The sequence below is a fragment of the Heterodontus francisci genome, chromosome 12 (genome assembly GCF_036365525.1).
Source record: "Heterodontus francisci isolate sHetFra1 chromosome 12, sHetFra1.hap1, whole genome shotgun sequence".
NCBI lineage: Eukaryota > Metazoa > Chordata > Chondrichthyes > Heterodontiformes > Heterodontidae > Heterodontus > Heterodontus francisci.
Genome location: NC_090382.1, coordinates 102,059,148 through 102,077,183, shown reverse-complemented (window position 1 = coordinate 102,077,183; position 18,036 = coordinate 102,059,148). Strand labels below are relative to the sequence as shown.

General features: G+C 43.7%; 1 protein-coding gene across 1 annotated transcript in view; it reads left to right on the top strand.

The window, feature by feature from the left end:
* LOC137375659 (uncharacterized) overlaps nucleotides 1-16,985 on the top strand; it is a 48,334-nt gene extending 31,349 nt beyond the window's left edge. Inside the window, exons 4-8 of the mRNA XM_068043047.1 lie at nucleotides 160-513; nucleotides 592-864; nucleotides 3,837-4,175; nucleotides 14,609-14,712; nucleotides 15,469-16,985. Coding sequence (XP_067899148.1) covers nucleotides 160-513; nucleotides 592-864; nucleotides 3,837-4,175; nucleotides 14,609-14,712; nucleotides 15,469-15,525 — 1,127 coding nt within the window. The 3' untranslated portion in view covers nucleotides 15,526-16,985. The remainder of the gene's footprint in view (nucleotides 1-159; nucleotides 514-591; nucleotides 865-3,836; nucleotides 4,176-14,608; nucleotides 14,713-15,468) is intronic.
* Nucleotides 16,986-18,036: the final 1,051 nt, after the last annotated feature.

Here is an 18,036-nt window from a genome sequence, read left to right as displayed (position 1 = left end):
TGTTATAGAATGGTGGAGCAGGCTTGAGGGGCCAAATAGCCTACTCCTGCTCTTAGTTCGTATGTTCGTAGGTAAAACAGACCTGATTACCATCTTACCTGTTACACCATTTTTGATGTGTCATAGTGTGAAAATCAAAATCTTCTTTTCCTATTACAGCTAGAAATTATTTTTACCAGACTGCCTACACATGTTATCGGTCGAGTACAGTTCACAGTGAACTTCACCTGATTTCCAATTTTCATTATTTCTGGAGATACCGTCACAAGGCCTGGATTTGGAAGCCACATTTCTCTCCGAATCAAGAAAAACAGATAGCTTCTTTTATCAGGTTTCCCCTAATCGATTTAAATGGGACATACTTTGGCAATCGAATAATGCATTCTACGATATACTCTTACAGACGCTACACTGCTGTACATATTGTCCCCGTGCTGTTTGATGACGCAGGAGATTACACATTGACTGTCAATTCAGAAAAACTTGTGACCATTAAATTAATCACAGTTAAAGGTAGGAGACAGAATGTTTCCATTGTTTTCAATGATCATGTTATTGTTTAAAATCTAAATGATTTTCTTGTTTCCACAGTGACAACTGAACTATCTGATGCAGTGACTGAGGGATGTGTCCCTGTTACCCTGACCTGCTCTGTCTCTGATGTCACGGAATCAATGAGACTTGTTTGGATTAACAGTGATGGCAAAACTGTTGAAGAGAAAACATTCAATGGATGGAATGGGGAAGAGAAATCATTGAGACTGATTATTCAGAAAGCTGACAGAGGCAAAGGGAACTGGATATGTGCTTTGTTATATCAAAACAGACCTAAGGTTTTAGTCCCGTACTATCTGGAAATCACAAGTAAGTAAAATGATGCAGAATAGACAGTGTAACTGAATGAAATGTATTTCTTTGCGCTGTACTATAACAGAAGATCTGTTACTTAGGATTAGCTCTAAATGTTTTATCCCAATGAAGCAATAGAAGGGCTTCCTTTGGCCTCTATGTGAGATCCAGGACCAAGGTGTGAAGTGAATCTTTGGCCAAAATGGACAATTGGCTGGAGGGAAAAGAAAGAGATAGTTGCATCTATACAGTGCCTTTCACAACATCAGCATGTCCCAAATCACTGTACAAGCAATTAAATACGTTTCAAGTGTAGTCAGTTTTGTAATGTAACTAATGACAGCCAATTCAAGCAAAGTAAGCTCCTGCAAACAGCAATGACCTGACCATATGTTTTAAGTTTTGGTTGAGGGATAAATGTTGCCAAAGCAGAGAGATAACCCCTCTGCTCTTCAAATACTGCTGTATCTTCCACAGTCACAGGAAAGATAACACTTCATGTCAACATCTCATCAGAAGGACAGTACATTGGGTCGCGTAGCACACTCTCAATACAGCAGCAAAGTGCTTGCCTAGTTGATGTGCCCCTTTATTAAGTTACTGGAGTGGGAATTATTCCTATTACAACCTGACTCACAGGTGAGAGTGCTACCACTGAGACATGGCTGACTGTAGATGGAGAATTCTGTATCTATCTCTGATTGTCTTGGAGGAGGGGTTAGCTTCACCTTGAATACATTTCTTTGCCAATGTCCTTGCCAATGAGGACCTGGATTAAACATTTGGGATGAGTAAGCCTGGTGCAAGTGGATATCTAAAATATTGTGGTGATATATCACAAGCGGCCCTGTATAGATTATTAAACCACATGAAATCAGAGTCCCACTGTTTAATTCTCAAATTTAAAATTTTCATCATGTTCAAATTCCTTCATGGCCTCATGCCTCTCTCTCTCTATAACCTCTCCAGCCCTACCAACCCCCGAGATCCTTGCATTCCTCCAAATCTGGCCTCTTGTGCATTCCTGATTTTCATTGCTTAGCCATTGATTTTAAAACACCAGACTGGACTAATGGATATATGCGTGGAAAGGAAACAAGAAACGCAGACTCTGAGGAAAGAATGGGGGAGTGGGACAGATTGAAAGTAAGGAAGAGAGACTTCCATTTCTATAGTACCTTGCATGACCTCAGGGAGTGCCAAAGTGATTTAGAGCCATTGAAGTTTTTTTTTGAACTGTGGTTACTGTTGATCTGTCTGCAGCCTTTGACATGGTTGATGACACCATCCTCCTCCAATGCCTTTCCACTGTCATCCAGCTGGTGGGACTACTCTCACCTGGTTCCATTCTTATCTATTTAATCAAAGCCAGAGAGTCACTTGCAATGGCTTCTTGTTACCTCTGGCGTCCCCCAAGGATCTATCCTTGTCCCCCTTCCTATTTCTCATCTACATGCTGCCCCTCGGCGACATCATCTGAAAGCACAGAGTTAGTTTTCACATGTATGCTGACGACACTCAGGTCTACCTTACCACCACTTCTCTCGACTCCTCCACTGTTGCCACATTATCAGACTGCTTATCTGACATCCAGTTCTGGATGAGCAGAAATTTCCTCCAATTAAATATTGGGAAGACTGAAGCCATTGTTTTCGGTCCCCACTCACAACTCTGTTCCCTAGCTACCGGACTCCATTCCTCTCCTAGGCAACAGTCTGGGAATAAACCAGACTGTTCGCAAACTTGGTGTCACATTTGATCCCAAGATGACTCTCTGACCTCACATTCACACCATCACTAAGACAACCTATTTCCACCTCTGTAACATCTCCCAACTTCACCCCTGTCTCAGCTCATTTGCTGCTGAAACCCTCGTTCATGCCTTCATTACCTCTCGATTTGACACTGCTGGCTGGTCTCCTATATTCTATTCTCCGTACTCTTGAGGTCATCCAAAACTCTGCTGCCCGTGTCTTAACGGGGACAAAGTCCCGTTCCCCTATCGCCCCTGTGCTCACTGACCTATATTGGCCTTTGGTCAAGCAACATCTTGATTTTAACGTTCATATCCTTGTTTTCAAACCCCTGCATGGCCTTGCTCCACTCTATTTCAGTAATCTCCTCCAGCCCCACAACCTTCCAAGATATACTTTGCTTCTCTAAATCTGGTCTCTTGTTCATCTCTGATTTTAATTGCTCCAACATCGATGGCCACACCTTCAGTTGCCTAGGCCCTAAGCTCTGGAATACCCTCCCGAGACCTCTCCACCTCGCTTTCCTCCTTTGAGACACTCCTTAAAACTTACCCCTTTGACTAAGCTTTTGGTCATCTGACCTGATATCTCCTTTTGTGGCTCAGTGTCATACTTTGTTTGATAATGCTCTTGTAAAGCACCTTGGGATACTTTATTACATTAAAGGCGCTATATAAATATAACTTGTTGTTATTATTTAATTAAGAAATGCAGGAGCCAATTTGTGTATAGCAAGCTTCCACAAACAACAATGTGATAACTCCTGTGCTCTTTTGAATGAATTAAAAATTTAACTGCAAATTGTATTTATTTAGAGATACAGCACTGAAACAGGCCCTTCGGCCCACCGAGTCTGTGCCGACCAACAACCACCCATTTATACTAATCTTACATTAACCCCATGTTTTCTACCACATCCCTACCATTCTCCTACCACCTACCTACACTAGGGGCAATTTATAATGGCCAATTTACCTATCAACCTGCAAGTCTTTGGAGGTGGGAGGAAACTGGAGCACTCGGCGGAAACCCACGCAGACACAGGAAGAATTTGCAAACTCCGCACAGACAGTACCCAGAATCGAACCCGCGTCACTAGAGCTGTGAGGCTGCGGTGCTAACCACTGCGCCACTGTGGCTCCCATAGATTGATTACATACAGTTTTGAACTCATTTGATTATTGAGCTGCTGTTTGATTTTCAAAATATTTATTTTATGTTTATTTCTTGCAGAAGATTCTGTCTATTTTTTAGATAACACTAGTGACCTCATATTAAATGGGTCAGTCAATCCTGGAAACAGCCCTGTCATCTGGGAATGGAAACCACATTCTGGACAACAAACCACAAAGCAGTTGGGTATTTTCCACAGAGATGGCACAGGATGGAAGGTACAATGGAGCAAGGAGCACAATGATACACAAAGCATTTACGACAAGGTGGATCAGGTCAATGGTACTCATAATCTGAGGATTACAAAACCCGGATTTGAGCTAGCAGGATTGTTCAGCTGCCGACAGACACAGCCCAATAAAACAATCCTAAAAGAGTACGAAGTGTTTGCGATCAAAGGTGAGAGCAACAAGTGTTACTACAGATACAATTATGATAGTTGTTCCAAAGATGTAATGATTCAACAGTTGTACCATCCAATGCACAGCTCTCATTAAAAACAGCCAATAGTGTAGCATGGTGTGCACACTAATTTATTGCCTGCAAAATAGAACTAGATGCATTTTTTCCCCTCGGATGTGAGCATCACTGGCAAGGCTAGCATTTATTAACCATTTCTAATTACCATTGAGAAGATGGTGCTGAGCTGTCGTCTTGAACCGGTGCAGTCCATGTGGTATGGGTACACCCACAGTGCTGTTAGGAAGGAAGTTCCAGGATTTTGACCCAGTGACTGTGAAGGAACGTGATTATAATTCCAAGGCAGGATGGTGTGTGGCTTGAAGGGGAATTTGCAGGTGGTGGTGTTCCCATGCATCTGATGACTTATCCTTCTAGGTGGTGGAGGTTGCAGGTTTGGAAAATGCTGTTGAAGGAGCCTTGGCAAGTTGCTGCAGTGCATTTTGTATATGGTACACACTGCTGTCACTGTGCGCTGGCAGTGGAGGGAGTGAATGTTTAAGGTGGTTGTTGGGGTGCCGATCAAGTGGGCTTCTTTGTCCTGGATGAGCTACTTGAGTGTTGTTGGAGTTGCTGCGTCCTGGCAAGTGGACAGTACTCCAACACACTTCTAATTTGTGCCTTGTAGATGGTGGACAGGCTTTGGGAAATCAGGAGGTGAGTTACCTCAGAATTCCCAGCCTCTGACCTGTTCTTGTAGCCACAGTATTTATATGTCTGGTCCAGTTAAGCTTCTGGTCAATGATAACACCCAGAATGCTGATGGTGGGGGATTCAGTGATGGTAATGCCATTGAACGTCAAGGGGAGATGGTTAGATTCTCTCTTGTTGGAGATGGTCATTGCCTGGCACTTGTGTGGTGCAAATATTACTTGCCACTTATCAGCCTGAATGTTGTCCAGGTCTTTTTTGCATGCAGAAATGGACTGTTTTGGTATCTGAGGAGTTACAAATGGTACTGAACACTGTGCAATCATCGGCAAACATCCCTACTTCTGATCTTATGATGGAGGGTGTTGTGATATTGCTTTAACTGCTTGAGTATTAGTTAGCATACTGTTGAATACATAAATAGTTTAGTATACAGCATCACAGGAAGCTATGAAGCCAACATGTGATATAGTAGTTGGAGCAGTGTTGGTCAAGAGTCAGCAAGGCATCTTAGAGTGCTCCTGTAATTCTGTTATTTTGTAATAAAGAACCCTTCATTGAACTTACCATAAATCCTCAGAGTGTTTGGTACATTTGAGTTGAGAACTCAGTTACACAAGAGGGAAGGTCATTGATGGAGCAGTTAAAGATGGTTGGGCCTAGGACACTAACCAGAGGAACTTCTGCAGTGATGTCCTGGGGACTGAGATGATTGGCCTCCAACAACCACAAACATCTTCCTTGGTGCTAGGTATGACTCCAACCAATGGAGAGTTTTCCCCCAATTCCCATTGACTTCAATTTTGCTAGGGCTCCTTGATGCTACACTCAGTCAAATACTGCCTTGATGTCAAGGGCAGTCACTCTCACCTCACCTCTTGAGTTCAGCTCTTTTGTCCATGTTTGAACCAAGACAGTAATGAGGTCAGGAGCTGAGTGGCCCTGGCGGAACGCAAACTGAGCGTCAGTGAGCAGGTTATTGCTGAATGAGTGTCGTTGATAGCACTGTCGACAACCCCTTCCATCACTTTGCTGATGATCAGGAGCAGACTGAATGGGACGGTAAGTGACCGGATTGGATTTGTCATGCTTTTTGTGGGCAGGAGATACCCGGGCAATTTTTCACATTGTCGTGTACATGTCAGTGTTGTAGCTGTACTGGAACACCTTGGCTAGGGGCATGGCTAGTTCTGCAGCAGACTTCTTCAGCACTATAGCCAGGATATTGTCAGGGCCCATAGCCTTTGCAGTATCCAGTGCCTTCAGCTGTTTCTTGATATCATGTAAAATTAATCAAATTGGCCAAAGACTGGTAACTGTGATCATGGGAACCTTAGGAGGAGGCCGGGGTGGATCACCCACATGGCACTTCTGGCTGAAGAATGTTGCGAACGTTTTAGTCTTGTCTTTTGCACTAATGTGCTGGACTCTGCCATCATTGAGGATGAGGATGTTTGTGGAGCCTTCTCCTCTGGTTAGTTATTTAATTATCCACCACCATTCATGACTAGATGTGGCAGAACTGTAAACCTTTTATCTGATCTGTTGGTCATAGGATTGCCTTGCTCTGTCTATCGCACGCTGCTTCTGCTGTTTAGTATGCATGCATATCTGTTTTGTAGCTTCACCAGGTTTGCACCTCATTTTTTGGTATGCCTAGTGCTAGCCTGGCATGCCCTCCTGCACTCCTCATTAAACCAGGGTTGATCCCCTGGCTTGATGGTAATGATAGAGCATGGGATATGCTGGACCATGAGGTTACAGATTGTGGTTGAATGCAATTCTGCTGCTGCTTATGGCCCATAGCACCTCATGGATGCTGAGTTTTGAGCTGCTAAATCTGTTCTGAATCTATCCCATTTAGCATGGAGGTAGTGCCACACAACGCAATGGAGAGTATCCTTAGTGTGAAGACAGGACTTTGTCTCCACAAGGACTATGCGATGGTCACTCCTACCAATACTGTCATGGACAGATGCATCTGCGATGGGTAAATTGGTGAGGGTAGGTGTTTCCCTCTTGTTGTTTCTCTCACCACATGTCACAGGACCAGTCTGGCAGATATGCCCTTTAGCAATCAGCCAATTCAGTCAACCGTGGTGCTACTGAGCCACTCTTGGTGATGGACATTGAAGTTCTCCACCAAGAGTACATTCTGTGCCCTTCCTACACCCAGTGCTTCTTCCAAGTGGTGTTCAATGTGGCGGAGTACTGATTCATCAGCTGAGGGAGGGCAGTAGGTGGTAGACAACAGGAGATTTCCTTGCCCATATTTGACCTGATGCCATGAAACCTCTATTACTTCATTAATAATTCCAATATTTTTCTTGAACAATATCGATCTGTATATTAGTATTTTGTGTCTGTAGTGAATGTGTGTTCACATTCTAGATATATAAAGAAACACTTTTCATGACCTTAGCCTATTCCTAATGCTTTCCAGACAAAGAAGGACCTTTGAAATGTTGTGACTGTTGTAACGTAGGAAAAGGCAATGTGCACACAGTGAAGTTCTTCAAAGAAGAATGAAATACTGACCCGATAATCTGATTTTATTGATGGATGAGGTATAAATATTGCTCAGGGCACCAGGAAGAACTCAGCTGCTGCTCTTCAGATTGTACCTTGTTTTTATTCTTTCGTGGGATATGGGCATCGCTGTCAAGGCCAGGATTTGTTGCCCATCCCATTGAATCTTTTACATCCACCAGAGAAGTCTTCTGTTTAACATTTCATCTCAAAGACAGGAAACCTGCTAATGCAGCACTCCCTCAGTACCGCACTGCCCAGTGTCAACCTAGATTATGTGTACAATGTCTCTGGAGTGGGGCTTCTAACAGAGTGCTACCAATTGAGTCACGGCTGACAATGCTATGGTATAATACAGAAATGTGGTTCAGCTTTCCCATTTGTTGTTTTCCATGATAGAACAGCTGAAACAATTCTATTGTAGGCTAAAAAACATTCAGCTCCCTTTCAGCTACCAGCTAAGTTTCCTGCTTTAATTGACACAAACAGTCCAGCAAACATATCAGAATAAGGACATCATAACTTATCTCCACGACACCTTGAAACAGGTTCCTAAATCTTTATCACCAGCACTGTCTCAGCTTTAATATGCTTATGGTCTGTTAGTCCCCTGAAGTCAAAAGCCTTTGCATGACTCAGCAAAGCACTGAAAGAGGGTTCAGGATAGACCCGCCCACTACTGACTCTCCTGAAAAAAAAATTCCAACTCAGGGCTAAACCTAACCATCTCAAGGCAGCCATGGAAATGGGCAAACTGAAGAAAAACTTCCCCACAAAACCACATGTTTATTGGGATGACAAAAAGGGGGCAATTAAAGTAGCACTGGCACCAAGAAAAGACAGGCTGTAATAAGTTTTAGGATTTATGAATGAATGGGAATGAATGAGAGCAATGCATGTTTTTTCTGTATCTTATATTTTCTCTCGACCCTTTTAATGAAATGCGCTTTTCTCAAATCACATTTCATTCCGCTGAGTGTGGAGGTGTCATGCAGACCCCCACCTGCCAAGACTGAGGCACATTGGTTTTGACATATGAATGTTGATTTGGAACTGTTGCTGGAACGAGGAAATAACTTGTTGAACAGATCAGCCTTGGCTGGAAAAACATTTGCATACTAACAGATGGTGCTTATGTAGCCAAAGGACTATTCTCTGACACATTCACCCCACAATGGATGTGATCACCAGGTGGGAAAGTGCATTCCAGGGCCTGTTGGGATGATGCAATCCACAGGGGCCAGGACTGGTTGAACCAGCTTATCACATGACTAACAGGCTGTTCCAGGGTTTTTTTGAACTAGCCATAGAGTTTGAACTCAGAAAGACTGTTTACTCCTGGACATAGAAGATCTCTCTTGTCTGCTCCCATCTCTTTCTCACAAGCCTCTGAATCCACTGAAGACACATGAATCCCAAGAGAGAAAAGTCTCCTACAGTGAACAAGGTTTAAGAAGAATACTGGACCCCAATGAAAAGCAAGATCTACCTACAATCAAGGACTCTACAGTGAGCTCAAAGAACCGTAACAAAAACTCTTCAGATATTGCCTCTAACTTTTTCCACTTTATTTTTCTTCTGCTCTTTCTCTATTTGCATGTGTGCAACGCGTATGCATGCTAGTGTGGGCGGGTCGTGTATCCATAGGTGTTAACCGATTTAGAGTTATTTAAGTTTAATACATTTCAACCTTTCTTCTTTAAACCTAAGAAAACCTGTTTGTGCTGGTTTCTTTCCTTATGATTGGAAAGCAGTGAACAAGGATTCACCAAGGGGAGCTAAAAACACAGTGTGCTTAAAATTAAACACTGTTACGGTAAGACCAGGTAAAGGCTGAGAGGGGCCCCTAGACACCTTCCTCACCTGTTCATAACACTCCTAATGAGCATTTCACCTAGTGCCACTCCCTCACCTTCTCCCCGTAACCCTGCACATTCTTCCTTTTCAGATAACTGTCTAATTCTCCTTTGAATGCTTCAGTTGAACCTGTCTCCACCACACTCTCAAGCAGTGCATTCCAGACCTTAACCACTTGCTGCAGGAAAAAGTTTTTCGTCATGTTGTTTTTGCTCCTTTTACCAATTACTTTACTTTACTTTACTTTACTTTAAAAGGAGGTCGTTACTCCACAAATCAAAGGCAGCTGGGTAACAGTTAGAGGTGGGAAGAGGTCAGTGCAGGGATCTCCTGTGGTCGTTCCCCTCAACAACAAGTATACAGTTTTAGATACTGTTGGGGGGGACGGCCTATCGGGGGCAGGCTGCAGTGACCGGGCCTCTGGCACGGGGTCCTGCACTGTGGCTCAGAAGGGAAGGAGGGAGAATGGGAGAGCACTAGTCATCGGGGACTCGATGGTGAGGAGTACGGACAGGCGGTTCTGTGGGCGCAGGCGAGACGCACGGATGGTTTGTTGCCTCCCTGGTGCCAGGGTCCGTGATGTTTGTGATCGCGTCTTCAGGATCCTTAAAGGGGAGGGGGAGCAGCCAGAGGTCGTGGTGCACATTGGCACCAACGACGTAGGAAGGAAGGGTGGCACAGATGTTAGAAGTGAGTTTAGGGAGTTAGGCTGGAAGCTGAAAGCTCGGACGGACAGAGTTGTTATCTCTGGTTTGTTGCCGGCGCCACGTGATAGTGAGGCTAGGAATAGGGAGAGAGCACAGCTGAACACGTGGCTGCAGGAATGGTGTAGGAGGGAGGGCTTCCAGTTCTTGGATAATTGGACTGCATTCTGGGGAAGATGGGATCTGTTCAAACAGGACGGGCTGCATCTGAACCAGAGGGGCACCAATATCCTGGGAGGGAGGTTTGCTAGTACTGTTCGGGAGGGTTTAAACTAGTTTGGGAGGGGGATGGGAACCGGACTTGTAATCCAGGGACCAGTGGGTCCACTCAGAAAGACAAAGAGTGTAGTGAGGTATTGGGGAAGGTAGCACTGTCGCAGAGGACAGATGGGCACGGAGAAGGGTTAAAGTGCGTATACTTCAACGCAAGAAGCATCAGGAATAAGGTGAGTGAATTGAAGGCGTGGATGGGCACTTGGGACTACGATGTTGTGGCCATCACTGAAACGTGGATAGGTGAGGGGGAGGAATGGTTTTTGGAGGTACCTGGTTATAGATGTTTTCATAAGATTAGGAATGGTGGTAAAAGAGGTGGGGGGGTGGCATTGTTAGTTAGAAATAGTGTAACAACTGCTGAAAGAATTTTCGAGGAGGATCTGCCGACTGAGGCACTGTGGGTTGAGGTCAGGAACAGGAAAGGAGCAGTCACCTTGATGGGAGTTTTCTATAGGCCCCCCAATAGCAGCAGGGAGGTGGAAGAGCAGATTGGGAAACAGATTTTGGAAAGGAGCAGAAGTCACAGGGTAGTAATTATGGGGGATTTCAACTTCCCAAATATTGATTGGCAACTCTTTAGATCGAATAGTTTGGATGGGGTAGTGTTTGTGCAGTATGTCCAGGAAGCTTTTCTGACTCAGTATGTAGACTGCCCGACCAGAGGGGAGGCAATATTGGATTTGGTACTAGGTAATGAACCAGGGCAAGTGATAGAGCTGTTGGTGGGCGAGCACTTTGGAGATAGTGATCACAATTCTGTAGCATTCACTGTGGTAATGGAGAGGGATAGGTATGTGCAACAGGGCAAGGTTTACAATTGGGGGAAGGGTAGATATGATGCTGTCAGGCAGGAACTGAGGAGCATAAGTTGGGAGCATATGCTGGCAGGGAAGGGCACGGTCGAAATGTGGAACTTTTTCAAGGAGCAGATAGTAGGGGCCATTGATAAGCATGTCCCTGTCAGACAGGGAAGGGATGGTCATGTGAGGGAACCGTGGTTGACAAGAGAGGTTGAGAGTCTTGTTAGGAAGAAGAAGGATGCGTATATAAAGTTGAGGAAAAAGGGCACAGGCATAGCTCTGGAGGGATACAAGATGGCCAGGAAGGATCTGAAGAAAGGGATTAGGAGAGCTAAGAGAGGGCATGAAAAATGCTTGGCGGATAGGATAAAAGAAAACCCCAAGGCCTTTTACGCGTATGTCAGAAATATGAGGATGACTAGGGGGACCGTAGGTCCGGTCAAGGACAATAGCGGGAGACTGTGTGTTGAGCCGGAAGAGATAAGTGAGGTTTTGAATGAGTACTTCTCTTCGGTATTTACGAATGAGAAGGGGTGTATTACTGAAGAGGACGGTGTGAAACAGACTGGTAAGCTCGAGGAAGTGCTCGTTAGGAGGGAAGATGTGTTGGGGTTTTTGAATAACTTGAAGATAGACAAGTCTCCCGGGCCTGACGGGGTATATCCAAGGATGTTATGGGAAGCAAGGGATGAAATTGCAGAGCCGCTGGCAATGATCTTTTCATCTTCTCTGCTGACGGGGGTGGTACCAGGTGATTGGAGGGTGGCAAATGTTGTGCCCCTGTTCAAGAAAGGGAATAGGAACAACCCTGGGAATTACAGGCCAGTTAGTCTTACTTCGGTGGTAGGCAAGTTGATGGAAAAGGTGCTGAGGGATAGGATTTCTGAGCATCTGGAAAGACACTGCTTGATTCGGGACAGTCAGCACGGTTTTGTGAGGGGTAGGTCTTGCCTCACAAGCCTGATTGAATTCTTTGAGCAGGTGACCAAGCAAGTGGATGAGGGTAAACCAGTGGATGTGGTGTACATGGATTTTAGTAAGGCATTTGATAAGGTCCCCCATGGTAGACTTATGGAGAAAGTCAGGAGGCATGGGATAGTGGGGAATGTGGCCAGTTGGATTAAGAATTGGCTAACTGATAGAAGGCAGAGAGTGGTCTTAGATGGTAAATACTCAGCCTGGAGCCCAGTTACCAGTGGCGTGCCGCAGGGATCAGTTCTGGGTCCTCTCCTGTTTGTGATTTTTATTAACGACTTGGATGAGGAAGTCGAAGGGTGGGTCAGTAAATTTGCAGATGATACAAAGGTTGGTGGAGTTGTGGATACCGAGGAGGGCTATTGTCGTCTGCAAAGGGACTTGGATAGGTTGCAGTGCTGGGCTGAAAAGTGGCAGATGGAGTTTAACCCTGAAAAGTGTGAGGTCGTCCATTTTGGAAGGACAAACATGAATGCAAAATACTGGGTTAACGGTAGGGTTCTTGGGCATGTGGAGGAGCAGAGAGACCTTGGGGTCTATGTGCATAGATCATTGAAAGTTGCAACTCAAGTGGATAGGGCTGTGAAGAAGGCATATGGGGTGTTAGCGTTCATTAGCAGAGGGATTGAATTTAAGAGCCGTGAGGTGATGATGCAGCTGTACAGGACCTTGGTAAGGCCTCATTTGGAGTACTGTGTGCAGTTCTGGTCGCCTCATTTTAGGAAGGATGTGGAAGCCTTGGAGAGGGTGCAGAGGAGATTTACCAGGATGTTGCCTGGAATGGAGAATAAGTCTTACGAGGAAAGGCTGAACATTCTAGGCCTCTTCTCATTAGAAAGGAGAAGGATGAGGGGTGACATGATAGAGGTTTATAAGATGATCAGGGGAATAGATAGGGTAGACAGTCAGAAACTTTTTCCCCGGGTGGAGCAAAGCGTTACAAGGGGTCATAAATTTAAGGTGAAGGGTGGGAGATATAAGGGGGATGTCAGGGGAAGGTTCTTTACCCAGAGAGTGGTCGAGGCATGGAATGCCTTGCCCGGGGAAGTTGTTGAGTCAGAAACTTTAGGGACTTTCAAAAGGCTTTTGGATAGGTATATGGATAAAGGAGAATGATGGGGTATAGATTAAATTGTCCTTGACAGAGGACAAAGGATCGGCACAACATTGTGGGCCGAAGGGCCTGTTCTGTGCTGTATGTTCTATGTTCTATGTTCTATGTTCTATCTGTGCCCACTTGTTCTCAATCCTTTCAGGAATGGGAGCAGTTTCCGTCCATCTACTCTGTCCAGGCCCCTCAAGATTATGAATACTTCTTTTTCATTTCAAGCACACATGTCCATAAAGACCAGTTCAGAAAAAGCAGAGTTTGGGGTTTGGACAGAGTATAGCTCCCTCCACTCTGTTCCAAAAGCGTGCCTTTAGTCAACTTCATTGGAACATTTGCTACTCCATCCATATGACACTTCAATTTCAATTTGAGTATCTTCACCACATGGAATGCAGCAGCTCAAGAAGGTGGCTCACCACCATTTTCTCATAAGCAACAAGCATTCGGCGACAAATATGCTGGCCTTGTTAATGATGCCCATACCCCAAGAATATAAGAAAACATACATCCAGTCTGTGGTTCCTTGGGAGAGTGTCAACTTGCATCTTATTGCACTTTTTTGTGTTGTGGATCCATGCCCATTAGAAGATAGTTTAACATCAGAGGGGAGATGAGGAGAATTTATTTTATGCAGTGAGTTCTGATCTGGAATGAAATTCCTGAAAGTGTGATGGAAGGAACTTCAAAAGTAACTTTCGAACGAGGATTAGATACATGTATTAATAGGAAAAAAAATGCGGACTGTAGGGAAAGAACAGGAAGTGGGATTAATAGGACAGCTCTTTCAAAAGAATGATATGACAGGCCACAGGCCTACTTTGTACTGTAGGATTCTATAATATGTTGCAAGCAAAAGGATATTGTTATCCTACCAGACTGTTCAAACTCAAGCCCCACAAATGACAGATCAACATACTGATTCATGCTGGCATTGCATCACGTCCTATTCAAAGGGTACAACATTTTGCCTGAGATGTTCTTTTAAATGGATTAGCACCTCAAGTACAAAAGTGGAGGGAAAGCTTTGGTAAGAGTGTTAAGTGCTGAGCACCCCTGGCTCAAGACTCTAGGCCCAATTTATCTTGGGGAGGGGGGCAATGCGATCATATTATCGGCTCCGATATATACTTGTAGTTAAATTCTAGTGAACGCAGGTAGGTAAATCTTAGAAATTATTGTTGCATGGTTTAATGGAACAGGATATTGAGATGAGTGCAGCTTCTCAGATTTCCTCATCACACAATCCTCTGACACCAGAGATCAGCCCTGTGAACCAGGTCTGCACCACTTCCAGGGATTGGGTGTCTTTTCTTCTTTTCTGACGATGAGAACTCAAAGCAGTACTCAAGAGACCGCCCGACCCGAGCACTGTATCAGCTCAATATGGTGGCCTCAGAATGACTGATGTGAGTGTTAAATACTAAATGCGATGGAGATGGTAACTGAAAATGTGAACTTTGTCTTTCACAGTGAGACCATTTCTGGACACTTGGATCCTGGCACTTTCCGCATACTTGTTTGTTAAGCTGAGCGTTGCTATTGGACTAATTTGCTACTTGAGGGGACTGAGTAGAGTAAGCATTTCAAAATACATCTTTTTCTGCATTTAGTAAATCAGTAACCAGTGCACAGATGTCACTTGACATTTATAAAGCTGATTTGCACCATTTTAAAGCCTTTGATCTGTAGTATTAAATTTAAATATTGGAAATTAGAGTGTCAATAATATGTTTGAAGCCCACTGCTGCTACAATTCTGTGAAATCTTATTGATAGAGTTTGTTTTCTGATTTGAATGATGAAACCTTTCCTACTCCCACTTTCCACAAGATGCTGATGATGGTGGTGGTGGTGGTGGGAAGAATTGGGGAAATCTCTGTGTTGCCCTGATTATTACTCCACAGGCATTACTATCCAGTTCAGACAAGGAGCCCAATATACAAAATAACAACAGAAAATGTTGGAAATGTTCAACAGCTCAGGCAACAACAGTGAAGAGAGGAAATGAGTTAGTGTTTCCTGTGTTGTTCTGACAAAGGCTCCTCATTGGAAATGTTCACTCACCTGTTCTCTCTCCACAGATATTGACTGACCCTCTCAGTGCTTCCACCATCTTCTGATTTCCTAGCATCTGCAGTTATTCGTTTTTTATATTAAGTCCAATATTGATATTTCATTAATGTTTATTTATTTGTATGCTGAATGCAGCCCAGATTAATTTGCTCAGTGAATTAACATTTATTGAATCCTCTTTATCGATCAATTCTGGTCCAGCGTTTGTTAGTGAAGGATGAACTGTTCACTTAAACCACGTTTCTTGCCTCTTGCCAGATATCAAACTGTCGGAATCTACACGAGGTGACAGGAAATGAAACAAGTGATTCATAAGAAGCTGCTGCGTTACAGAGCTGAACTCTGATGCTGTTCAGAAACCTGCAGTCGCTGGAAATCTGATTGGTCCAACTTGGAAACTTTGCAAATAGATTGTAAATTTGGTTATTTCTATTCTGGATTTATTTTGCCACATTTCCTCTATGGCTTGAATAGTGTGTAGAATGAAATCTGTGTATTCTGAGGTGTTGATTTCAATAATTACTCATTTATGTATCTCTTATTTTATTTCTTAAGTATTAACTTGCACTCCAGAGATTCAGGATGATCCAGTGGTGTAGGTGCTTGTTCAGTTTGAAGTGGTGGGATTTGTACCTGTGCTAACTCACACAGTGGGGATGATTTTACCTTTCGCAGATGGTGTAAAATGGCTGATCTCAGACTGAACTGTCCATGAAAATGAAGATCGGATGATATGTATAATGGAAGATCGTTTTGACATTTCCCATTTGCAGTATTGGTGAAAGTTTAAATTATCTTCATATGTGTTCTCATCTTAACTGGACTCTGTACTAAGCAGTTGAATAGAGACAGGGAATAAACTGTGGCCAATTTCCTTGGGGCCCTCCTGCGCCACCTGCCATCTGATCGCAGAATGAGGCTCGGGAGAAGGTGCTTGTTCATCAATATTTGTGATGGTGAAGATCCCAAAAAGAACAAAGGGGAGATTTTCCTGGGTTGGTGCCCAAGGGCACTGCAGCCACCTGGTTGTTGTGACTATCACTTTAATTGGAGTGTCGCCCAAAAATGAACCGGTCTGACTGTCTGAAATTCCCACCACACAGTGCTCCTCAGAACAGTCCAAGGAAAATCTCCCCTCAAACATTTGCTACAAAATGTAACTATTGATATGTTGATGAGGCCCTGTTTGCTGTAAACAATCTCCTGGCAGTATTTTGAGCAAGAGCAGGGAGGTTTTTCCTTGTGTTCTGGCCAATATCTATCCCTCAACAAACATCACTAAAAAAGAAGATAATCTGGTCTTTTATCTCATTGTTGCTTGTGGGACCTTTCTGTGAGCAAATTGGTTGCTGCATCTCTTGCATAACAAAAATGACACCACTTCTAAATTGGCTGTGGAGCCCTTTGGGATATTCTGAAAGGCACTGTATCAATGCAAATTCTTTCATAGAAACATAGAAACATAGAAAATAGGAGCAGGACTAGGCCATTCAGCCCTTCGAGCCTGCTCTGCCATTCATTATGATCGTGGCTGATCATCCAACTCAGTAGCCTGTTCTTGCTTTCGCCCCATACCCTTTGATCCCTTTAGACTCAAGAGCTATATCTAACTCCTTCTTGAAAATGTACAATGTTTTGGCCTCAACTGCTTTCTGTGGTAGTGAATTCCACAGGCTCACCACTCTCTAGGTGAAGAAATTTCTCCTCATCTTCCTTTTCATTTTACAGCTTTGGTAATATTATCAGGTTTTGTTTAACAACTTTTCATGATGAATTTATGTTTGGAACAAATTTTAAAAGTCTTGCTAGTCATTTGTTTGCTAACTGTAGTTATTATCCATTGTAATAAAGAGATTGGTTTGGAATGGAATGGGATGCGGTTTCTCATTGAGCTGCACTCTAATGAAGAGTACCTTTTGTTTTGAATTCTAGTCTCCTAGCCAGTCATGAAAATATATCTAAGGCCATGGATCTGTGTATTTGATAAAGAGCTTCAAATCCAGCCCAGTATATGATAACATCTGCAAAAATCAGAGATTATTCTCTGTGAAAACCTTCTGTGATCACCGAAACATCTACTCACTTTGGTGAGATTTAGATCAGAAATAATTGATTGAGGTTTCCACACTAGTTTGATGAGTTTATCAGCAATACCAAAAAAACTTATGTTTATATAACAATGTTCAAATAGAGAAACCTTCCAAAGTGCAACAAAGAGGGGTGGCCAAACTCTTTCTCAAAGAAATGTGTTTCAAAAGAGATGGAGAAGTGGAGGGATTTAGAGAAGGAATTCCAAGCATGAATTCTAGGCTGGCCAGGAGTGCACTGAAATAGTTAATTCTAGAGGTAACAAAGGCATGGATGAGGCAGAGGTGGCATCAATGATGTGAGGGAGGTGGAAATAGGCAGACTTTGTGATGGCAGTCATAGTAAAGGAGGAGACACTCAGTGCAGAGGAAGTGAGATGGGAGGACATCTCTGAATCAAAGTTGGCAATTGATATGGGAGAGCACAATAAATATTTAAGCTTTTAAATGAAAGACACAATGCTGGAAGGGCCTGGATGCTGATTGGAGGAGAAGGAGATGGAGTAGTGGAGAAGAAGGCCAAGTTGTTACTTAGAAATGAGCTGCATACCACTACTACTGTAGTTACAGGGTGTAACGTGCAGTCAGGTGCAAAAGCTTTTGTTAGGGTGCCGTGGTTCCTGTCCATTTACCATGTTTCTGCTCAGTGCCAGGATGTTAGTGAGATCATCATAGCCTCAGGGAAGGAAATACAGATCTGACCTGTGATTGCTAATCTACCGGCAGGGTATGGGATGCT